This window comes from Stigmatopora nigra, chromosome 4 (genome assembly GCF_051989575.1).
Source record: "Stigmatopora nigra isolate UIUO_SnigA chromosome 4, RoL_Snig_1.1, whole genome shotgun sequence".
Classification (NCBI taxonomy): domain Eukaryota; kingdom Metazoa; phylum Chordata; class Actinopteri; order Syngnathiformes; family Syngnathidae; genus Stigmatopora; species Stigmatopora nigra.
The window spans coordinates 13,631,858-13,657,287 of NC_135511.1; the positions used below are offsets into that span (position 1 = coordinate 13,631,858).

General features: G+C 37.4%; 2 protein-coding genes across 2 annotated transcripts; one reads left to right on the forward strand and one right to left on the reverse strand.

The window, feature by feature from the left end:
• Window positions 1-118: 118 nt before the first annotated feature.
• On the reverse strand, window positions 119-6,739 carry LOC144195354 (golgin subfamily A member 7-like). Its single transcript, XM_077714928.1, has 6 exons — window positions 6,670-6,739; window positions 6,151-6,276; window positions 4,968-5,120; window positions 4,341-4,442; window positions 3,316-3,369; window positions 119-1,531 (listed from the first exon to the last, which is right to left on the reverse strand). Exons 1-5 carry the CDS (start codon window positions 6,676-6,678, stop codon window positions 3,328-3,330), a joined length of 432 nt encoding a protein of 143 aa, XP_077571054.1. The 5' UTR covers window positions 6,679-6,739; the 3' UTR covers window positions 119-1,531; window positions 3,316-3,327.
• A 9,344-nt stretch (window positions 6,740-16,083) lies between these two features.
• LOC144196002 (secreted frizzled-related protein 1-like) lies at window positions 16,084-23,799 on the forward strand. Its single transcript, XM_077715962.1, has 3 exons — window positions 16,084-16,753; window positions 19,268-19,348; window positions 22,753-23,799. Exons 1-3 carry the CDS (start codon window positions 16,237-16,239, stop codon window positions 23,076-23,078), a joined length of 924 nt encoding a protein of 307 aa, XP_077572088.1. The 5' UTR covers window positions 16,084-16,236; the 3' UTR covers window positions 23,079-23,799.
• Window positions 23,800-25,430: the final 1,631 nt, after the last annotated feature.

Below are 25,430 nucleotides of genomic sequence, written 5' to 3' on the forward strand. Positions count from 1 at the left end.
AAAAGTAGGTTGAGTTCAATTAAATCTACCTTCAAACAAATCTCTACTTACTCTGTACATTCCCTGCAAGAAATAAACATTGTAATACATGTTTACATTTATTTAAGCAACAATTTTAAAAATAAAATAACAAACAGACATTTCTCCTCACTTTACATCCATTCTAACAGTAATACTTGAAACCAAGAGCAATAACTATTCACATAAAAGGCCACAACCAATGACTTTGAATTATCTCTGAAAGTATTAACAACTGATCAGGAAAACATGTTATCACTGCAAAATTGCAGGAATCCCACAACATTTGGTAAGTTCTTAAAACTACAACAGTTGTGCAATGTTATGGGTCTGAAAATAGGAAGGATGTGGCAAATTAACAAAAAGGAGAAAGTATGGAAGGCGCATGAGGAGTGCACGCCTGACAATCACTTGAAAAAAGAACATTACTGCAGTCAGGAATAAAACATACCACAAAGAACACATACACCACCTTATACTTTACAAATGTGCTCAGAAAAGCAACCTAGTTTCAGATTGAATACTGTGAAATATGCATATTTTTTACATCCATTTTATAATTGTCTTGCATAAATGGATGTAATAAAATGCAATCTCAAGATGCGAATAGTCAAATTCAGGATTTTTCACAATAACACTGCATTTCCAATGTAATTGTCAAAACGCTACGTATTGGATGGATCAACTCCCAATTGCAATGAAACCACTGTGCTTGCAGTAGTACTAAGATGATTGGGGTACATTAATAATGATTTGAATCAAACAGGCACAAAAATATCTATTATACGCTTCTTCCAGTTCAAACAAAGCATATCCAACGATAAACGAATAAGTAATGCTTATATCACCAAACATTACCCAGCAAGGCACAGTAAACATGAGCGCTTAAATACAAGTGAATACATATTATGAAGAACACAGAAGCACTGCATGCGTAGAGAGCAAATACTTATAAATCAAGGCATTAATAAAGACAAAAATATGACCACAAACTACGGCGATGTGGCTGGAATGTCCGAATCTGACAACAATCAGCTGTCGGTTACCTTTGGAGCAATTCCAATAAAAACAAGCACAAAATGTTAACCAATAAAACATGGATCACAGACTCACAGAGCCGCTGCAAAGGAGGGAGGGGGGAACAAAATAGAATTAACACTGTATTTCGGCTTTTGTGATTGCACAGTTCTATTAAAGAATAGAAATAAAAATCACACAAAAGGTCATTTGTCATGCCTTGAGGAGATTTTCTGTAAATTAGGGGATATTTAGTAGTGTAACAGTTTGTAAACAAGGCAATTTTGAGTGGTGTTGACTACTAAACAAGCAAAGAATAATGACTATGAGACGTATTTAAGCGTTGATTTCTGCACGGTTATTGACAAAATAGATTGTTGAGACGCAGTAGAGTACAAGAGGACAGGTTCTTTTGGGTGGCGGGGCAAGTACAGGTCGAAGTAGGGCCAGAGCAATGGTGCTCTGGCATAAAAAGCTCTGCCCGATCAAGCAGCACCTACAAATGAACAATAGGTGAGTGACGTCATGGAAAAAAATGCACTTCACTGCAAAGATTAAAACCTCCTTTGATGATGAGGCCATAACTAACTTGAGTTCTGCTACACGAGAACTGCATCTAAAATCATTTGTTGTAAATATAATAATAGTTGATCATTTCTAATTTCTAAATAAAATTGGTGTTTCCTAACATGAATACGGTCTTTTTTGTACATGCCAACTGTTGCTTACACTTGTTTACCCCATGTATGTTGCAACATGCTCTTTTCTCAAAAGATTCTAATCAAAGTGCATGGCTGACATTCTTTGAATGAACACATTTATAATCCCTTCATTTGTTTGTTCATCTCATTGAACAAAGTTTATCCATCTTCGGGGATTTGAGGTTTCAAAAAATTATTTTTTAAATACATTTACTAGCATAATAAATACCAAAGTCTTAGCAAGGTGCTACCGTGTGAGTGGCCTTTGTGTTCCCTAGGTAGGTTTTTGATCCTGTTCAAAGCCTAAAGGAGGGACAAAATCATTTTGTTGTGGGAAATATGGAATCTATTCAAAACATACAATGCACTCTTGAGGGAAAACACATGGCGGCAAATTGAAAGATCAGTAGATATTGAAAAGCCACATGTGTTTGGGGAGGGAAAAAAACACTTGGTTGTTGTTGCCAGTTTTTTGCCATGCAAACAAACAAAAAGGTCGCAAGTGTCACTGATAAAAGACGTGATACAAAATGAGCGTGCCTTTAAAAAGCGAAACAAAGGTTGGAATATTATTTCTCCGCCTCCCTATTTGGAAAATCATCGCATTCATCAAATCGACAAGCTTTCATGTGGTGGGAAAACCACACGTCAAATCACACCATAACACAGGTTTAAAGCTTAGTTAACATATTTCAAATGGCCGACTGCTAACAAAGCACATTTCCTTATATAAGTTACATATAAGAAAAGTGGTGTGATAAACTATGGCATGAAATAACACCGAAAACAAATAAGCCTAAATGGTCGAACTCTTTCTAAAAAATCCGATAATTGATTGACCTTGGCCCGGTCGTCAATAAGTACGGGGCGAATCTGCGCGTGTTGATGGAACGTTTCATCGCTTTTTGGGTTGAACTGCTTGGTTTGGCTCATGTTTTGAGAGTGCGGTCCTCTCGGTGAACTACATTTGCATTTACAGTACATTTAAAATCCTCAATAAAGTGACAAGCCAGTGAACAGCAGCCATGTGATTGTCATAAACTAGCTTGAATATCCTTTAATGCGTTATGGAAGCTAACCCCATGATTAAAAAGCAGTTCACTAGGAGTACAAGCAGCTGAGGGGACTTAAGGAGAAATGCGTGCGGCTGCAGACAGGGGGTGACGGAACTGCTCTTGATCACTGAACCAGGATTTACATGAACCTGTTAAGCCAGATTCATTTCATAAATCCATCTGGGAAAGATTTGATGCCTCTTTTGTAAGAGCCATTAAAAGATCATTCGATGGCTTCCAGACCTTCCTTGTTCAAATGGACGTCTAAGACCCTCAAAATTATTATTATTTTTAAAGTAAAAACATGTTTTTAAAATGTATACTAATATTAATAATTATATTCATAATTATATTAAATATATTGATATAATACCATACAAAAACAAACAAAAAAGAAAAAATATAAACATAAACTAATGTTTTTAAATGTATATTAATATTAAAAACTGTATTTATAATTATAATAAATATATTGATACTACAATACAAAACTATAAAAAATATATTCATAAATTTAAACTTACTTTCGGAAGCTTCTATCTGGTCAGGCTTCGCTCTTCAAAGATGGTGACCTCAATCTTGAAGGAAATCAGTTAAGGAACCACATTAGTCGACATTTGGCTTGAATTCTATCACATGAAATCAAATATCTGACACTTGAAAATGTCTCCACTTGCAACAACATTGCACAAGTTCATTTTCAGCAAAGATCTTCTTTGCACTGTTTCTTTTGGTGCGAAAATCTTTTCTTGGGCGCTCTTGGGCCTCCTGTGACGGCAGTTGACTGACATTTGAGATTTGTGATGTTGCGAGATGATGAGCTGGCAATTGGGTTGCTGATGTTGAAATAAGTGCTCAGGTGATACATTCCTGTCACTCCCACATGCCTAGCTTTGCCAAATACAGCACAGCGGCTTCCCAGTGTTGGCGTAAATCCTCCAGAAGACTGTCAGCCCAATTAAGTCGGGAGGCAAGGCTAGTTAGAAAGCTCAGCTGTGAACAATTTCACTCATATTTTTGTTATCCCTGATCTCCTATTGCCGCTCAGCACCATTTCATTAGAAAAGTTGCGTCAGTCTGCAACTTCCCAACACATGCTGGTAAAGCCAATAATTTTATGCAGCTGCAATGGACTACCAACAAATTTGGATTCCTTATTCTTACTTAAGAGAACCTTTATACTGCGCTCTATTTTTTCATTAGGAATTTGCAATCACTAAAGCCTTTATTCTTGAAAAAAAAATGTCATATTCATAAGTAACTGCAGCTTGAAAGAAAATAAAAACAACTGTTTGAAATTTCTGTTTCATTTTTTTCTCCATTTCTATTGGAGGTTTACTACGAATATATTCGCATTAATATCTTTTCATCTGAAAATACATTAGCCCATTGTGTTTAAATTAACAGAACTATTGTTTCCCACTAAGGAATGTATGTTTGTTCATTGTTGGCCAAAGTTTGTAAGTGGTTAAACATGGCCCAAAAGAAAGAAAGGCTTCATCTGAAGAAGAGAAAGTGGAGTATTCCATCTCAACTTTTATAAGGATACAACCCGAAGGCCTCTTTCGATGGGGTCGGTGAGCAAGAGACCCCTGGGTGCGTAGATCTTGTCATTTTGCTCCTGCACGTACTTGGCGATCTTTTTTAAAACCTATAAGGGAATACAGAAAGTCATTTAAAACACAGCTTATTTAAGACTAGACATGCAGACACTTAATTTTTTATTTTTCCGCAGTTTTAGCTCAGTTTTCACTGAGTTTTCACATCAATTTGCATTGATTTTTCAACACGACAATAATAAAAATGGTCTTCTTTTGAAGGTTGTTATATAACATTCCTAGGAACAGAGTTGGCAAAAATAAAAAGATGAAAGTACTGAAAATACAAGATTGTTTCCAGCCTTTCATTTTTCCTCAGCTTTTTGTCTGGCACTTTTTTTTATGTCGGATCAATCACCCCTTGCGCTTGCTTCCACCTCTATTAACACCCTTTTAATTAAGCCTTACACAGACGTCTAACTTCTGGATATTTAGTATGCTCGTAATAGCAAAATGGATATGAAAATGGCATGCTTTATTGTCCTTTCCCATTTTTAATACCATGTCAGCAAATGTCAACTTCAATAACTTAATAATTCAGGATAGATTGCTTCCGCTTCCACACACGTTTGACTCACCTTCTCATAATGCGTCTCCATACACAAGAATACGGTATAAGCTGTAAGGCAGGCCAAACATCCTTCAATATAAGAGTGGCTTCCAAGTTTCTCAGCCTCAGCATATAAATTATTTAGGATCCGCACCGTCTCTTCAAACTGCTGTTTGTCGACCTTTAAGCAACAAAAAAATAGGATAAATCATTGAGAAAAGCATATATCGAGCATGAATACATTAAGCATCTCTATTTATTATTAAAAATTGCAGCATGTGCTTCAGATTAATTGTCCTCCAAATCCACCAATGCAATAGTAACTTTGTATTAGTACTTGGATTTTTAACTACATAGTACATCTCTGATGATTATAATAAGGTTGAGATGCCCTTAAAAATTGCCCTTTGAATGACCTCACCTAAAAAAAAAAGATAGCAGAATACAAAATGGAATAATCCTGATATAAAAGGCGCCTAGATGTGTACTTGCAGGCCTTGACTAAGACAGATAGCTCGAAAGATTCCAACTCTCAGCGGCTCTGAAACTCAGCCATGAATAGCTGATACAGTATTTGAATAGGCTGCTTGACAAGGATGTCAATATTAGACTAATGTGAGATTTGGTAAACGCTCATGTGATACTGGAGAGAGGAAAGAAAGAACCTTCAGAGCAGACACGCAGGCATCTGAAGGCGTCTTGTATTTCTGAAAACTTTCCAAATTTCTGCTCCCGGATTGCAGCAACTGACTCCAAAGATCAGCGCTCTCCGACATATTCGGGATACACTTTGTTCTACATTTGTCTGCCTGGGCATCCGTCCATGACATTGGACCTAATATCTAACACGCCTCCAAGTGAGGAGGACATTCTCTCTATTATGACAGTCAAGAAAACAACTTGTGACTTAAAGCTAATTAGACTAAAGCCATGATTTAATTTTATGGTATATTGTTTAAAATTGTGAGTGCTGCAATTTAGCTGTCAAGATAAAATGTGCAGTTTAATGCATCATAGCTCCTGTTCAGTCACAAGGACCCTTTTAAGTAGTGGGTGCCAAAATGTACATGCAAATCGACTGTTTTGTTGTGCTGACATTAAATATTTTTGAATGGAACAGTTCATGGAGATACCCTATACCAGACATGAATACAATTTCCTTTATACAAATGACAGGAGGACGCTAGGAAACATCATTTAAGTTATCTTACCCTGTCCTCCAGCTCAGAAGGGAACTTGATTTGAAATTGGCACACAGTGCCATTGGAATAATCTCTCTGGATGAAGACTTTGGCAGCCACGGATGCCTGCTGCCTAATGGGATGCAAACTATGAGTCTGTAAATAAACAAGACACCAAATGACCAATACGGCACATTTGCAGCATTCAAATTTTGTTGCAGAAACAGATTGATCACGTAGAAAAATACAATTTCAGTCACAACTTTGTCCAACTGCCATACATGCAAAATACCAACATTCCTTTGACGGGGGATACATTGATTTCTAAAAAAAAAAAATCAGTTTGGATATTAGTACTTCATTCAATTCAAAATGATCAGTTACTAGCACATCGCCCGTTAATGGAAACAATTGTGCATGTTTACGTCGTGTAATCAGGGGCCAGATTTATTATTTAACACTAAAACACGTGCAGCGCAGTTGTCGTTGAAATACTACACATCGATAATGCATAAAAATCTACACAAATGTAAGCATGATCGCACTTACCTCTGCCATATTGGCTAACACCTGGCTTTCTGTGTATTTTTCTTCCGGTTGCTCCTCTGCGGTAGGTCCACTTGATAGAGAATTCCGTGCGGGAACATTTGCAACAAAAGAAAGGTTCCGAGCCAAAAGCCCAGGGGTTAATATCAAAATAAAATATTAAAACCTCTTGAAAATTAGATGCAATTAAAAGGAAAAGTGACTACTAATATTTGTGCATATATGTGCATGTATATATATATATATATATATATATATATATATATATATATATATATATATATATATATATATATATATATATATACCTATATACATATTCTAAATATAATTTATATATATACAATCTTACATATTTATATATATGTTAATATAAAATAAATAAACTCTAAACATTTAACCTTTTTCAAGAAAACTGATTGCACACAGTCTGAGCTGATGTTAATGTCAGAAAAGCTCCAAAACTCTGCTACCACTTTAGCAAAATGTATAGTTAATAGTGTAACATCCATGAGGAATTTCACTTACGTATGTGTTGTATTCTTGGCAGCCTATTATATAATAATGTTTGAATGAGGTCTTTTGAATAAACATTTGAAGATTTTTCACACTGACGGCATGATGAGGTGCTTGTGTGTCTACATTTGTCAAAATGGGACTAAATGAACCATCAAAGTTTAATTGTCATGAGTTATTAAGCAGAATGAGAAAATAAAATACAACCATTTGGTTAGGTAGAGATACAAGAGCAACATCGTAAGCGAAAAATGATACAATAATGAATAATAGCGTGTGTGCAGGCCAGGTAGAAATTAGAGATTTAAAAAAAAAGTGAAATCTTTTTCTAACTCTTCTATGGAGATTTGCAGGCAAAGGACAGGCCTTGGAAGAACTCCCCTATGAAGGGTGTGGGGGAGCGACCACTAATGAGTGCCATTTGGGTCCTTCATTTACAACAAACATTGGGGGGGGTTACGACAATAGTTTTACTGCTGTACTCTTGCTGAAGAGAAGTTGTTCTCTCAGGGGACGAATGAAAGACACCGCAGTTTGATAAGTCATCTAAGTGAATTGTGTTTATTACACGCCTTGTTAATCCTAAACAGTACTTTAGTACTGTTCTGAAGATAATTGAGAATAATGTGTCCAAATAATTCCCCTTCTGGTACAAGTTCTTTCAGTTTTCACATAGAAAAGACTGATTCTGGAATCTCCACCATTGGAAAATAAAATATGAATAGAATTAAAAAATCCAACTAGTGTAGGAATGCAAGCAAATCTCTGAAACAAATGCCTTATAGCTAATATATAATTATCAAACAATAAAGTTCAAAAGAAAAGGAACTCTATAGCCATATCAGTTTCTTTTGGGTTCTAGTTCATAACTGACTTGAAAAGGATGGTAAATTTGAGCCAATCACAGTCAACTACGGGCACCAGGTGGATGACACCTGAATTTGTGGCCAGCCACTTACAGGGCCTACACAGAATAGATAAGAGTATATGATAAAGCTAGACATATTTTGGGTGAATTGGTTACTAATGTTACCGATCTGTAAGAGTCACAGACGTCATCACTAGCCAACGTATTTTTATGATAAGTGGCAATGACTCGTAATCATTTTAATGGTCTATAAATGCTATTGCCAGTTTTCTGTCACCATGAATGGAGCACTGTGGAAATCATCTGTATTTGATGGAGAAGGGTGCCAGTCACACATGAGTTTCGTGTAGCGCTCACTAATCCATGCCAACCCAAATTACATCTGTTGTGCCATAATGTTATGACCTCACATTCATGTGGCAGTCAAAGCATGCATTCATTTCAAGTGCATATGGACATTTGAACAACTATATTACATCAAAATGCCAGAGAAGGAAATCATACATACCTGTAAATGTTTATTAGCTGTTTAATATCCTGTTAAGAGTGCCTTTTGTCAGTGTAGTCAAGTCCATCAATTGACAACTTCCAGTAGGTACCATTTTCCTTCATCTTAAAAAAAAAAACAAAAAAAAACAGTCTTTTGTGAGTATTGATTTTACAGGTCCTTGTGAAGATTTGTCAAAACACCCATTTCAGATGATAAACAGATTGTGAATGTTTGTCATTTGCTTGTTAAAGCTACTATTAAACTTTAAAAAGTGTGCACTTTATCACTTGAATATGTCTGTACGTCTTGTCTCATTACAGTTCAATGACTGGGAGAGACGGCATTTTAACTCAATGATTGCTATTGACTCCGAGTCTGCTAACGACAAACTCATTTAAATTCACAAAACAATGATGGAGAGCCGGATGATTGGAAGCCAGTGAGTTAAATATGTCACGGCTGTTCATCAAAATCTGCTTTAAATCATTCGATATCAATATTCATGATCAATAATGTGCCCAACTTAACCCTAATACAGATTAAGACTACAGAAAAACAATTCATCCAATCAGGACATTGCCTCAGTCCTGGGCATGTTTCGACGTCAATTGGGTGAGTTAGATCACCTCATATTTCACTCAGCAGTTTGCAGGGTATTAATCATGTCATTTAAATGAAGACAGTTTTACTGTGTTGTGAGTTGGAGAGAGTACTTATGACCCACATAACTGGATTGCTGACTCAAGACCAATGAATCCAAATGTCCAATTTAACAACCCAAATCTTTGCAGCTGGGCATTCCTTCACAGTCCCAATGACCAAAATGTTCCTCACTAACTCAGCAGGCATTCTGGCTAAGAGTCACTTCAACTGAGGTCTCAACCTCCCACACACACATGCACGCACACACTATATAAAAATATAAATATTAATACAAAAAACACTTTAGCTCACTCTTTGCCTTGCATGACAGACTGACGCAAAGTCCACATCACTGTGCCTGATGCACTAATCTGCTTGTCAATCTGCTGCTCCATTCTTTCCAACATACGTGATTATATCAGCTCTGATACTTTGTTTTCTACATTTTTATGATTTTACAATCCAACCACCATGATTGCAAAAGAGGGTATTTTTCTTAGTTTAGTTGAGGCCCTCAAGTACTTTGCTTTTGCAGCCTGTCCAAAACCATTGGCTGGCTAAATTGTCTAACACTTGTGTACAATCTGCTTTAATCATGTACACTATGTACAGATGTAGTAGTGTACGTGATTAAAGCATAAGCAGTGTAGATTTCAAAATGATTAAGAAAAATCTCTGGAAATATGTAATGCATCACCACGAGTAAAATGTTGTAACATAATACTACATATATATGGAGTAGCGGTGTCCAAGTTTGGTTCAGTTGGTAATTGCAGCACACAAATCGTTTCCTACGCCCTGACCTTGACTACAGTTGAAACATAATCGAGAGTTAAACAAGAAATCCAGGCTGTGCTTACATTTAAATGTCAAAATTGGATTTTTTTTCCCTCGCCAATAAGTTTAGTGGCAATAGACAGTACTATGCGGTAAAAAATATTGTTTTCTGACTAGTAGAAGGTCTATAAGAAGGTGCAATGTTCATTAAAAATGCTTGGATACACATTTTGGCTTACTCACCAATCCCTTTTCAAGCGGACATTATTAAATGACACATGATTTGCAATAAGATATAGTTCATTACACATTCTTTGGGGGAGAAACTGCTTAATCAGACCAAATATCGAATACCCTCAAACCATATTTTTGTTTCTTTAGATATAATGGCCATGTATTCTTATACTTTTCAAAATGGTATACTGTATATTGCAAGAGAGAATTCTAATTCTACAACAAACTCTCCCAATGGTTTTTCAGTGTCTACAGATGTTTGCAGGTGAAATAGTAGTATCTCAGTGGCCAGTGCGAGGGAGAAAGGTCCCAATGATCGGTCAATAGTAATGGAAATACCATGTACAATGACCCTGAGATCAGCCCCTAAACAAATCTATGGGTTCTGCTCATGTGGAGCTGCATAGAGGGCAGGAGAGCAGGGGGGCAGAGGAGGGGGGGGAGCCATATCCATGTGAAACCAGCCCAAACAAAGACTCCCTGTTTCTAGGGCCAGACAACCCCCAACTCTTCAAGCAAGATAAATAAATAAATACAAATGGAAAAAGAAACCATATACGCCCACTGAAAAGGCCTGTAAGAGAGTGACTGACAGACAATTGAAAAGACAAATTGTTACATTGTCTTAGGTGGGGGTGGCCCAAAAAGTTGATGCGCAAAGGTAATTACAAGAATACGTGAACTAGGGGGTCAGGGGTCAGCCTACATGTCGGTCAGGGGTCAGCCTACATGTCTGACCCCACGTTTTAGGCCAACACTTGAGAATAAAGAAGTTCTGAATTGGGCCAATGTGTCTCCGACCCATTTGCTAACACCCACATTGGTTACCCACTGGAAACAAAATGCCCAAGCTGTCTTTTTCTTTTTTTTTTTTTTCTTCCCTCACTTTCAATACTTCGTCTTTCAATGCCAGCCCTCACGGCAAAAAAAAAAAAATCTTCGAGCTGTTTTTTTTCTCCTTTTTTTTCTCAGTGAGCTGCAAAACGCTGACTAGGCATTTGTCCTGCAGCTACTCACCCATGTTTGATTTAATTGCATTTCCAACCCTCCGCGCAGCAGCACTGCTCTGTCAGGCAGTGCTGGATGCCTAAGGGGAAGGTACTGTTACTTTGACAGTCAGGCAAGGAGACAAGCTTGACCTGACCCACACTCTCTCGGGCTGGCTTTCCCATGGTGCTCGGGCAGCTGGGAACAAAATTTCTGGGAATCACTCCAGCCCCACTCGTCTTACTCTCTGACTTGATTTATCATGATGTCTAGATTTAAAATGCTCTTACGTGCTTATGATATATCATACCCCATGAGAGATCAGCTCTGCCGGCCTCACCAGTTAACCACCAATACATACTGCCTGCCGTTTTGGAAAGGCGGAAGTCTGGTTAAACTCAAGTTCTGAAAAAGAAATGACTAAAATGATAACAGCAAGAAAGCCTACTACTGCTGGATCATTTTTTTCTGTTCACAGTCACAAAAATGTATCGTATTTTCCAGACTGGAATGGTCTAGGTAAATCCACTACCAGGTTTTTCTTGAAACTGATCCAGCAAAGACTGTTTAACCAAAGAGACTTCTTCTCAAACAAGCTGCACCAGCCTGTAAAGAACTGATTACAGTTTTAGGGGATTTTTAGCTGTGTAACCTATTCTGAATTGCAATTAGGAAACTAAATTGACGCTTAGCCAAATTGTGCGATGGTTGATTTTCATGCAGTCACTGGAGGATCAATTACAATTATGTGGGCATAATTGCCAACCAATCGTGGGACACAAAGGGACAATCAACCAATCACAGTTAAAATTCAAATTGGGAGTATTCAGTCAACCAAACATACACATTTTGCGGAAATAAGAGGAACTATTTAAACATTCTTGATTTCACAGGCATGGAATACTCAACAGAAATCCATTATCTGGCATGAGCGTCATCGGATTCAAATTTAGATGATCAATAAATTTCATCCAACAGTGAGTGCTATGTGAAGAGAGCTACATTAATGTCAATTCATAATGTTGTCAAAGAAATGAAAGGATTGAACTCTAAAGATGTCATGTAAAAAAAACAACCCTAGATCAATCTCTCCTTTGGAATTATATGAAGTGATTCAAATTCCACTCACCATGTGCTGCTTTTACTTGAATTATGATCTGTTACTTTTGGGTAGATTTTCTGAGTTTTTTTTTTTTAGTTCTTTAATGATTTCCTTCTGTTTTTAGGGTTAGATCATTACTTTTGTCTGCATCATATCGTCTCACAATTATTTACGCAAATCAGCTTGGCACATTCATTAGAATAGCTGTCATTTCTGTCTTATCATCGATATTAATTTTTTGACAGATTGTTTTTTTTCTTTTATTCATGATTGAGGATAAACGGGATGGAAAATGAATAAATGGTCTAATTTTTCTATTTTATTGGTTTCAGATTGTTCTTACTTCTATCTCATGACTTGCTGAGACTAGTTTATTTGAATGAAAACATAAAATAGGGCCAATTCAATTCATTTTGTATAGAACTAATAGCAAGCTATTTGTTGGCATGTGATGTTTACATGCATTCCTTCATCATAACAAAAATTGAGTCAAAATAGCTGTTAACATTCTATGGTGAATATAAAACCGGACAGCTTAAAAACGATATAAAGATAACTATTTGATCCATCATAACATGTTCCATTCAAATAAAATATGATAAACTATTTTTGAAATTAAACAACTGACAGTGCTCTATGTGTGAAGCTTTTGTATTAAAATTTAACCAATCACATCCAGAAGGTCAATAATTAATGAAAATATGAAAATCTGCGATATTCGAGGGATTACTGTACTTGCTTAAGCCACAGTTCTCCTGCTTTTTTTTTTAACCTTCTAGCTCTAAAATATGACTACATATACATACAAAAAAGTTTTGGAATCATGTAGCTTGTTCTAATTTCATTTTGCAAAAACTGGACATTTTTCCACATGGTTGTGTAGTGTCATGTCCATGTAAATGCTGGAAGATCTGTTTCAAGAAAAGTTTGGACTTTTTTCTCCTCTCTGGCGTTACGTGACAAAAAACAGGTGTGCTTGTTATTTTTATACTTCGCATTGGTTATAACAGCGCTTTCATTCGTTGGTGACGTCATGTTCTGAGACAGCGCCAGTGTTTACCCAGTGCTCGGTGGTGCTCGGTGATGACAGAGTCCTATGTCACTTCTGCCAAAATGCCCATTTGGCTTTAATCTATTACTTATAGTGGATACAACGTAGATCAGGTGTGTCAAACATATGGCCCGAGGGCTTAAAGCTGCCAACAAGAGGGTCCAATACGGACCATTGGGTTGTTAAGCCTGACAAAAACTTAGTAGTATCGTGTTCATACTGTAATGGGCGTTGTGAAAGCAGAACTTTGCCCAATTTGCTATCTATTATTATTAAAATTCCCCAAAATCAACAGGAATAACCCAGAAATATCAAAAAATCATCAAAAAGCAACCACTTAAAAGGAAGAAAATTCCTCATTTCTCAATGCAATTCACTGATGGCCAATAAGTAAACTTTTATGGCCAAAAATAAACGGGTCCAAACTGAACTGGACACCCCTGCCGTGAACCCTCGCCATTCCCAAACACATTATATTATCTTTGAAAAATATGTAGTGTCTTCCAGTGTATCTTTTTTCGCCAAAGTCTTTTAATAACATTTTGAAATTAAACACCCTGATAGGGGGAGATATCTGAGGCAACTTGATCTTATCGGAATTTTAAACCTAGCTTTCCTAATGTTGTAAATCTAGAAATAAACCAAGCACAGACTTATCACTGGAAAGGCTTTTTGTGGCTGGACTTGCTCGTTACTGTCTTCAAATATGTTTGAAGCAGCCCTTCAACTCCAAACAGGCAGTCCATTTGAGGAAAGCCAGGCTTGACCTAGAGGTGAAACCGTCGTCTGTTCTGGACATTAGTGGTTTGGCGATAGCAACCATCAGTTTGATGCACAGCTAATGCTTATTAAACCATCATTGTACATTTAAAATGTGCGCTAAAGAATTCACAGGAATGCATTGGCCTCCGTATCAAAATACATCACAGCTTAGGCATGTGGAATCCTCGTTGGCGAGTTATTTGACTGACAAGACATTTGAGCTACAATATTTAGCCCATTTTCAAACATCTTTTCTGAATTTAAGAAGAATTTCTAAACAATTTAAGGTTATTTTGACATTTACTTTCTGTACCTAGTAGCAAACTATAGTTACTCTCTTGCTAGAGTATTGTCATATTTCACCGTGCTCATTCATGACATAATGTGCTTAAAATGCACTCTCCTACCGAGCTTTATCTGGAAAAAAATGAAAAAAATCAGGGTGAGTGTGGTAGCTGTAAAGTGTATTCATTAGATAAAGACATTAAGCAAATCTATTATTCTACAAATTTTGTGTTTGCTAGGCCTACACTTAAAATCTCATTAAAAGCTTTGTTTTGTTGGCAGCACAAATTACAAACATTTCCACATTTAAATTGAGGTATTTCTCACCTTGTAGTCTTATCATGGAACTAAGCAAAGCTTTGAGGAGATAGACACTGATAGATAGCCAGCAAATTGACTTTAGTCTTTGGTTTGTAATTAGCATGGACAAATAGTAGTACTTGAGCAATGTGGCAGCCAGCTGATTATATTAACTACTTTGGATTTAATTGAATGTACATAGCCAAGAAATTTTAGTATCTGTTTATCATTTAAAGGGCACGGCTCAACTTTATTGCAACCTTGAGATTTTTGTTTGCGATCCAACATTATAAAATGTTATCATTATCAACATCTGTGTGTTGGCTTCTAGTCAGTGTAGTGATTTACACTTCCATAATAGTTTTTAATATATCAACCTATTTTTAACAGGTTTACAAGAGTCTTTGGTGATAAATTTCAAATTAAAATGTTTCCTGTGGAAAAAAAACGTTTTTTTTAAGATAGGCGATCGTTTTGAATCGAAAGAAAACTCAAATTCAATCTAATCCAGATTGTGAATTGCTAAATGATCCCTTTCCACCCACTGTAAATATTAATCTCATTGCAAACTGCAGAGGGAGTACTGTATCAATCTATATTCCATGACAAAACAGTTTTGACATGCAAATGCATACATGTCACTTGAATTGCCAGCCCGGCTGAGCTTTTAACAGGTTTAACCCCGTAAAGCCCAAACTATTAAATAATTGACAGAATGTTGATATTCTTTGTACAATATACTTGAATCTGGAGCCTTTCATATCCCCCGGCACAAGAAAAGTGAACATATATGTATATATTTAAATCATAGTGGATGCAATAGATCACAATGTTCGTTTTTCCCCTGTTAGATAGTTTGTGCACTACATGTAGTATCTGATTGTATACATCAGGGGTTTTATCCAGGGGAACAATATCACATTGCTCATAATTCATATAAGATTTCAATCAGAAATGTTCATTTAATAACATTAGTATCTCACAAAATCCTCTCAGAAAGACGGAAGTGTCTAAAATGTGGAAACCACATGAAAATCCTGTTTCCCATGCAAAAGCTTACTCAATAGAAGTTTAAAAAGCATTTTAACGTACAATCACTCAAAAACCAATATAAAATGTCCCACTTCAAGACATGTTTCTTGAGTCACAACAACAAACACACCCTTCCCTTACCACAGTGAGATTTATATGGGCATTTCTATTCTGCATTTTTTTTGTTGCTTTGACAAAGGATCTACAAGCAGAGGAAGAAAAGAAAAGAAAGCAAAGCAAAGGCTCCCGTTTCTTTTTCTTTTTTTTAAAACATATTGGGCAATTAACTGCTTTGACTGACAGCACCAGGCTGAGAGACGCTCTCTTATTGGCCGAGGCGCACTTTACAATGCGCACTTGTGTCCGAGCTGGTAACTAGTTGAGCACCAAAGTAATGCAAGCAAGCAGCACGCTCTAAAGGAGCGCAACACGCAGAGGACTCGGAACCGAAGCGTACCCTGCGCGAGTCACCCTATTTCTTTTCTATTTATTTTCTATTTTTTGCCAGCAAAAGCCAAAACAAAATGAGAACTGCTTCTCAGGCGATCGCTTTGGCCGCGACGGCGGCGATACTCCTGGCGTCATGCGGAGGAGCCTCCGAATACGAGTACCTGAGCTGGAAGCAAGACTCGTACAACGGCGGTCGCAGTTACGGGAAGCCCCCGCAGTGCGTGGACATCCCGGAGGACCTGCGCCTGTGCCACAACGTAGGCTACGGGCAGATGCTGTTGCCCAATCTGCTGGAGCATGAAACCATGGCAGAAGCCAAGCAGCAGGCCGGCAGCTGGGTGCCCCTGGTGCACAAAAACTGCCACCCGGGTACGCAGGTATTCCTCTGCTCGCTATTCGCCCCCGTGTGCCTGGAGAGGCCCATCTACCCGTGCCGATGGTTGTGCGAAGCCGTGCGGGACGGCTGCACCCCTATCATGGAGGCGTTCGGCTTCCCCTGGCCGGAGATGCTCACCTGCGACAAGTTCCCTCAAGACGATGTGTGCATCGCCATGACGCAACCCAATGCCACTGACTCCACAACGGAGACAGGTACGACCTTCCTCCATATCGCTTTCCTAACATATAAAGTGTGTTTGATTTTCTTTTGCCAAGCTAAAGTGGCTCGCTGTAATGATGCAAAAAATAAAATTAAAATAGATCAGGTGAAAAAAATGTAACTTTATCCTTACAAATTTGATTTACTCGTTCACACTGTAAATGTGGACCATAAGCAGACTCACTCTGGTTTTGATTTGGAACTTTTGATAAGAGATAGGACTATGCTCGGTCAAAAAAAAAATGAACCTCATGAAGGAGCAGCGTCCACATATTTGCACAAATATTTGCACAACATGACCCAAAATGTCATGTCCATGTACTATGTGGATGCCAATTCAAAATTAAAATGTTGTGTTGTTATTATTTGTTAATTAATGTTATATCATATACTAATATAATTATACATATTAATAAATAACACTATGATTAAAAACAAATAAACTCTATTTATCTAATGACTATTTTATTTTCCTAATTGTATAAATTTGTCTGTCATCGACAACAATAAACGTCCAATTCATTTAAATAGGGACAATTAGCTGTAAATGCACATCTTGCAGTGTCATTGACGGCTATAGACGTCCAAGCCATGTTGATGGGAGCGGGCGGCAATTATTCTCAACTTAGTCCAAATAAATTGGACGCCTGGAAGCGTCAATAGCTTCCAATGAGTTAAAAGTGTGCTCTACCAAGAGTTAAATCCCCATTACCTTTAACAGCAATCCTAACTGTGTAAGCATGACGTGACTAACATTAAAATAACTCAAGTGCCCTGCTGAAAAAACAAACAGCCAACACGCTTGCCACCTTGTAAAATGTGACAGTCCTGCTGCAGATAAATTGCCTTGAAAATGTTATTTCAGCAGTGTAGGTGCGAATATGTAAATCCTTACCCAAACAAAGCAAGCACAACCTATTGGAAAAGCGCATTTTCCTTTGCAATACCAAACCAACATCTAACATGCGTGCATTTTCTTCTTCAATAAAGTCATTTGGAGCCCTGACCTTACTAAGCTGTCTGCCTGCTATTTACTTAGTGTGATTGATCACTGGATAGTAACACGGGACAATGCTGGTTTGAAAGCCCATGAAAAATAAACTCACAAAATAAAAAAAATCAGTCTATTAGGGCAAATAACTGTTGCATGACAAATCAAATAAAAGGGGGGAAGATGTACATCTTAATTCAATAATGCAAGGAAGAGAATTTGAGGCTAAACCCCACCAACCATCCACCTCTCCCTTTTGACCCCTCCTGAAGCCATCATCCATTACTAATGGCTCTCTAGCTGCTCATTCCCCAAACCTGCAGAGACTCTTAGTGTGAGGCTGACTCACACACCTCACACAGAATCAATGAAGGGGAGGGAAAGGAGTTCTGTTCCCACTCGGAGCCAAGCTGACAAATACCAGAGGAACCTTGAAAGATGGCCAAAACCAGCAAGTCTGGGGGGAAAGACAAAGTGTGGGTTGATTATAGAAGCAAGCTTTCTGTTGTGTTCCTGTGTGCCCTCGCCACATGCCTCAAGTGAGGTCTCCACTTGGGTCGGGAATGCACAGCCATCCCTTTTATTTTCAACTTTAAAATGGGGGGATTGTAAGGGGGGGGTTCCATCATCACATCATCAACTCACTTAGATTTCCATTTGACGCTTTAACGACACCACTTGAAGCCTTTTTGACACTACGTGTGAGCTATAAATGGGGCGACTGTGCATCTTCCAGCAATTACACAGCGCTCACTGTATCTGAAGAGAGGACACGGCTTGTGTGTCTGTGTCGAGGGGGGTGGGGGGTGTTATTGACTGACACGTTGGTATGGATAGAGGCCTGTTTTTTTTTTTCTAGAGAGAAAAACCCTCCCCATTTCAAGTTTCAGGGGACCACACAGATGTCCTTACTTTACAGACATCACCTGTTTTCATTTGTTGCCACTGGGGAGAATTAATATGGGATAACCCAATGGTTTTCCTTTTTTTTAGTTGTTAGCGGAGGTCAGCTAAAAGTGATTTCCACTCTCCTGTTGTTACATACAATTTGGTGATAATTGTTTTAAAAGGGAGAAAACATCTCATCAACAAAGAGACCGTGGGACTCTGTAAACAGTGTTTGTTTTCACAAGCTCTTTACACCAGGGTGTCACTTTGACAAACTTTTGTTAAACACATGTAATGGACAACTGGTGGTGGAGAGGAAACTATTTGTTTACCCTCCATTTTACCCCGGTGCGATTGTGAAATCCTGCCAGTGGTTTGGTTAAACGGAAAGCACACATTTAACCACATGCAATCAGAATGTAGGAAACATTGCTTTCTGCCTCTTTAAGTTACTGCTGGCAGTAAAAGTTGAAAACATTCCGAGCTGGGGTCATTTTAGAAGGGCTCACTAAGCATAAAAGACAAAAGAGTAGGGAGTTTAGTACACACGATGTGATCTGGACATGCAGCCAAAATACTGTTTAATGTTTGAATGGTACTTCAACTCTGTCCCCTCATTTCTTTACAGGTTACTCTCCAATTTGCCCTCCTTGTGACAATGAAATGCAAACAGATGCCATGTTGGAGCATATGTGTGCCAGTGAGTTTGGTAAGTTTTCCCAATTTTATGCACATTTCTACAGCATAAACTATAGGAAACAATGTTGTAACCAGTGAGGTACATTTATTGATATTCTTCCATCTGTCTTAAAACAATTCCTAACCACTTTGTATAAACTTTGTTTCAGTCGTTCAAGTAACGTTTTAAAGTGCGACCGACTGCTTTAGGTTAATATGACCTTTCTACACTTCAGTCTTTTTCAATTTGACTCAAACAAGCTCTCAGGTTTTATCTTCTGGTCACAAGTCACAGTTTGTCTGGATTGCAAGAGGATTTTGTTCAGTGGCTAATGAAGCGGGGTCATTAAAGTGTTTATGTGACAGCTCCATACAGCAGTAAAGTTGAGTGTTTGTTTTGCTGTCTGGCCCAGCTGTCGTTGACTATCTCCCAATTTACCAAGACTTCCGAGCAAAATTAAATAGCTGGAAGTTGTACAAAGTAAATGACATTTAATTCGTGATCAAAACAGTCTTGTTAAAATACTCGTAAATTACAATTTTTGGGGGACAAGTTTCAATAACAAAAGAGAAAAATACAACAAACCCACATCTAAACATATCCGTGATATATGTAATTAAAGAAACTATCATATAGATGAATATATACATGTAAATTTGTTTTTATTGGTAGCTAGGACTTGTGAAATACCAGTAGTCAAATATAATGAAATGTTTAACGATACTACCCTTTTTGTGACTCACTATGACTCAGAGTGTGTTGGTACTTGTGATTTATGCAAATCCTGATCATTCGTCACCCAAATGTACGAGTCCACATGTATTTATCCTCACTTCAACTTCAAAAGATCAGAACGGCCTTTTAAAAAATTGGATGGACATAAATGTTCTCCCATGGGACAGCAAAAGGTCCTAATATTTGAAAACAGCAATCCAGAGTAAATGCAGATATATGCTCTATAACTTATGTCAATTTCAACCTCCAAGATAAGACCAATAATTTGCATTGATTAGAGAAAAGTATATGCAGACTGATGGGCAAACAGACTGACTGACTTTTTTCAAATTAAGATTTATGGATGATGAACTTTTTTGTCAATTGAGAAAACCCTGGAAAGAGCCATTTTATTGCCGAGCATGCAAGCAATGTATACATCCATTGAATTCAAGGGTCAGCTGCCTAACTAAAATGGAAACCAGATGGACTACAACACAAACAAACCATTCCAAAAAGGAAGTTGAATGAAAGTACTATTAGATTTCAATTTGACAAAGCATCTACCAAAACGTGTATATTTTATTTACTAGCAGCTGTAAAATACCTGGCAAGCTGACTGTCATCATCCCCGCCGAGCTAAGGCATATTGAAAACATGCCTTCATCTAGGTGCTATCCCTGCTTGAGAGTGATTGTTTTAGGTTTCCCCTTCTTGTTCGTAACTGAGGTGTTGAGTCGGAACTTCCTGGCCGCTTACTAAACGGATGGTAGTGCATTAGTTCTTGGTTTAATCCTGTATTTGCTTCCTAGTTAAAGTTGTCATGAGAGCTAACACGGACAAATGACCTGGATGAAAGACTCCGAATTTCTGTAAACAAACCAACTATCCTTTTTGGATGTTTTGTAATCCTACTGCAATCCCACTATAGCGTGTGTTAATAGCAGAACACCATCGTGTCATATACAACGTGATAGCAGATAGCATTTTCTTTGCGGCATCCCGGCCAAACATCTGTTTCTTCTTCCAGCTGGCCAACTGAGAGAGTTTCTCGTAGGACGAGCAAAGTGCAAAATATTTCCACCGGCGTGCAAAGCCAAGCATTACTTCACGGCATGTATTCGGGAAACCAATTAAATCCACACAAATTCTAAAAGACCCACACCGAGATGATGTTTTTCCCACCTATGGCATGATTTGTTCTGAAATTCGACTTGACAGCACAGAATGAGTGACGACAACAGGATTTGGGAGTAAGTTTACAAGCTGACTTTACAGAGAGGCTTGTCTATTTTCCTTGAAGTGGACTATAAAAATGAATGTGTTTGAAAGACTTCCTGTTATTTATTTTGTGCAACAATCCCATGAATAAGCATGGTGGGCATTAAGGAATGAGTCATTGACTTTTTTGCAGAAATGCTTATTAAATATAGCCAATTTGGCAGCGGATTGCCTGTCCACTGAAAACCATAGTTACTGGAAGTGGTTGAAAATCTGTTCTCATTTAGAGGTAGAGGTTAAATTGTTGTTGCTTTCTTTCTGCTGTCGTTTCAACATGTTTACACATCCACAGTAATGATTCCAACTTAATGCATAAGCACGTTTCCGCGTGGTAAAAGCAGAACATAACTGAGCCAAGTCAGCTTTTGATTAAAAGTCGCTGAATGTATGGAAGGACTCTGTGATGCCAATAGATCAGAATGGCTGTTGAAAAAGTAACACTTTCTTTTAAGTCATCCCTCAACACGATACCACTCTCTAATGTCTCGGGGATTCTGATGAATTTCCCTCTGTCAAACACAAATCCATGCTGCTCTCAGCTCGTAAGAGATTTACAGCCTGTCCCACTCCACACTTTGTTCCCACCGCAATTTATCTCTCCACGCTTTGGGTTTTATGGAACTTCATTGCCCCCAAAACTCCCAACACCCTTCAATTAAATCCCTCCTGTGCTTTGGACATCTTACTTTGTTGTCATTGCCAAATTGCTTTTCTCCCTTTGGTAAAATAGTGAAAAATGGGGCAGTCTCATATTAAATGACTGATCGCCTAATCCATTTAGATTTGCAGTTTTGCCATTTTGTCAATGGGGAAACAGCATGTAATGTTATGTTGGTTTTATGGCCGTCTAGATTGAATTACCCCTCAAAAAACTAGGTGCCAGATAGCACCAAACAATAATATTAATGGTGAGAGAAATATCCAGATAGAGTTTTTCAATTGTGGATTAGATAATCTCATATTATAATTTTCTGAGTTCAAAGTTGGACTCTATAGGTACATGTCTTTCCCAATTGTATCCATTTCTTTATTACCCATACCACTTCTCTGGAGCCAAATAACAATATAAGTACTAATCTTAATGTTTACCCAAGAGATTTAGTTATCGACCAGCTAGGTGCAAAGAAAGTTCGAAATGTTAAAGGATTAACAAGCCAAAGTATTTCTCAGGACCAAGTTCTTCAGAGGTGGGCTGGACTCTATTCCATGACTCTAATTCTCAACATGGTCCATTTTGATTCCACTGAACACTAAGCCTTCTCAGAGATCATTTCACAGACCAAGGATAAGCATCCTAAATCCCAACCATGTGCACTCCTAATACTGAGAGTGGAGTGGATGGGTGTTATATGTTTTTTTTCTATCATCTTTTTCAACCACAACACAAGAATCTTTCAATCTTTTAACTGCAACGTTTAATTTTTCTGCCCTGTCTCTAGCTTTTAAGACCAAGATCAAGGAGGTGAAGCGAGAGAACTTGGACCGTAAGGTGAGTTTCCAGAAGAGAAAGAAGATGCTTAAAGCAGGCACTCTGAAGAAGAAAGATATGAAGAAGTTGGTGATGTATCTGAAGAATGGAGCAGACTGTCCATGTCAGCAGCTGGACAACTTGGGGAACCAATATCTCATCATGGGACGCAAGGTTGATAAGCAGTTCCTACTCACGGGCATCCACAAGTGGGACAAGTCCAGCAAAGAGTTCAAAAAGGCCATCAAGAAACTCAAGACACACAAATGTCCTGCCTTCGAGAATGTCTTCAAATAAGATAAAACATCCCTTCAACTGGTCCGTTCCACCGTCATATACGAACTTGCACAAGCATTAAACTCTGAAACTTTAGCTTTTTTTTGTCTTGTTTATATCTATGTATCTTTCTATGTTTTCTTATAAAATATCTCTTTTACAGTTTTGAGTGAGTGATGGCATCAGAGTTGGAAAAGTTGCATTTATTTTTCCATTTGAGAAGCCCTCCTAGTTTCCTGTATTCCAATTTTCATTTTTAGAAATGTTATGAAATTTTAATATCTTTGAAGTAAGATCATTTCAATTATTTTTTTTCTTCAATCTTTGTCATGAGCTATGTAACAATCACGCTCAGGTGATAAATTGTTTCTCGTTCATTTCTACATTTCCTTCCAGATTATTCCAAATAAACTGCTAAAATTTGAATGACGTTTATGATAATATTTGAGTTTTAAGGATTGAACACAAAAGATAACTCGTTTTTAAATGTCTTGCTATTTGCAGTCTCACTATCACAAATCCTCCAGCATCGTTGAGTATTTTTATTATTTTATGTGCATTTGCAGTACTCATTATTAAGCTCAATTGAAATTGTTTTCAGTTTAACATTTTTTAAATCAAAATGTCAAACTATTCTTCTGAGTGTTTTGCTTGATATTTCTGGTCTTTTAGCACTGTTTTGTGTGCATTTTTGACTATTATGTGTACATATAAATTTGACATAAATGAGGGGAAAAATCAAACTAAATTGTGTTGTGTTTTATTTAATTTTAGCTCAGGCTACATCTCTCTGATTTCTGTTGTCCCAGACAAGCAAGCTACTGATAAATATTCAAACTAAATTTGTTTCTGTCCACCGTTACTATACAACAATACAACCACAAACATTTTGAAAACCTAAGGCCCTTATTGTACAAATCAGATCAACTCTTGGCAATGTTTTATCCTTTAAAAGCCAGAAAACCTCTTTCAGATGTGGACTACTTTCCTTATGAATCATCACTTCAAGTTTCTTCAAAAAGAAGTCGAAAAGCAGCAGTCAAAATCCACGTTTGTTCAATTAACAAATGATCTGCAAAAAAAGCATCTGGTCGGATTTATGCCTTACTCATTCAAGTCATACATGAACACGCACACACCCCCACATGTTGAACCCTAAAATGCTCCATGTAAAATGTGTCCACCATTGTTTTGTGTATTAATATGAAGGGAAACAGCTCCAAATGACTCACAGAAATCCTTCCTCGCCCTTGTCCTATTGCCACGCCCATCATAGTGAGTTGTTCACCCCCATTTTATCATTTCTATGCTCCTATTCGACTAGAATAGGCTCAGCACCCTCTGAATTGTATAAAAAAGTGACAACATCCTAATATCAGACGACAAGCTCCACTGCATTTTAAACAACCTCGTTCTTCGAAGATTTATAGCTGTGATACTTGACTGAACCAAAAAAAATACATCTTAATCCAATTTTCCAATTTGTTTTTGACATCAATACCAAATAAGAAAGACACTTTAGGCTTTAAATACAGTGACGTCTTTCTTTTCCCTTTCAATGCTATAAACCATCCAGTTTTATAGCTCACCATCGGTAGCCAACAACTATAAACTGCTATTTTGGATCGTCTTTTGCGGTTGTAGGCCCAGAATGTGTATATATAAATTACTCGACCACTTACTGTTATGATTGAAATATAGAGTACATTAATTAGACTCATTATTGACATTACTTATGTAAGTTTAGTGGTAATGATCTATTCGATTCTTGGATATTGTTTGCCCAATCAGATGTCAGCCCTTCCGTCCTGTCTATTGATTGAAATTTATGCTATATTAGTAAGGAGAAGAATTATTACAAACCAATTGGATTTCAAACACCTCAAAGTCATTCATACATTTAATTTTATATTTTTTGAGAGCACATTGTATGACGAATAAATTCAACGCAGGTTTCACTGAAATTCTGGGCATGGAATCAATTATTTTAGGCATATCAAAGTGTTAAGTAGTCAGACTCACAATGTGTAATTGGAACAGGTCTATGAGTCACTAAAATAGGACATTAAAGAGAATAAAAAATGAGAAACAATCATTTTCTTTGTCAGACTCAAGGGAGCGAAAGATGTTACGTCAAATACATGGGCATCTATTCTATTTTCTTTTTTATATTGGCCTTTAAAAGGATGAAATCATTGTAGCCGTGTTATTCCAGTAATTTTATCATGTCTGCGTTGGATCAGATTCTGAATTGACACCTGCAAGGCATAGTTTTGCATTTTTATTGGAGATGGTAGAATTTACTTTGTAAAATTAAAAGTAACGTTAAGCATAATTTTAAGATTTCTGGTGGTCACTAAAATATGTATAGGT

Bases quoted from the DNA above. Each gene is read 5' to 3' on its own strand.
- LOC144196002 (XM_077715962.1), top strand. From the start codon at position 16,237: ATGAGAACTGCTTCTCAGGCGATCGCTTTGGCCGCGACGGCGGCGATA. The intron at 16,754-19,267 runs GTACGACCTTCC...ATTTCTTTACAG, and splicing joins TGACTCCACAACGGAGACAG to GTTACTCTCCAATTTGCCCT. The intron at 19,349-22,752 runs GTAAGTTTTCCC...CCCTGTCTCTAG, and splicing joins TATGTGTGCCAGTGAGTTTG to CTTTTAAGACCAAGATCAAG.
- LOC144195354 (XM_077714928.1), bottom strand. The intron at 5,121-6,150 runs GTAAGATAACTT...TGTTGCTTAAAG, and splicing joins CTTCTGAGCTGGAGGACAGG to GTCGACAAACAGCAGTTTGA. The intron at 3,370-4,340 runs GTATCCTTATAA...ATTTCCTTCAAG, and splicing joins TCGAAAGAGGCCTTCGGGTT to ATTGAGGTCACCATCTTTGA.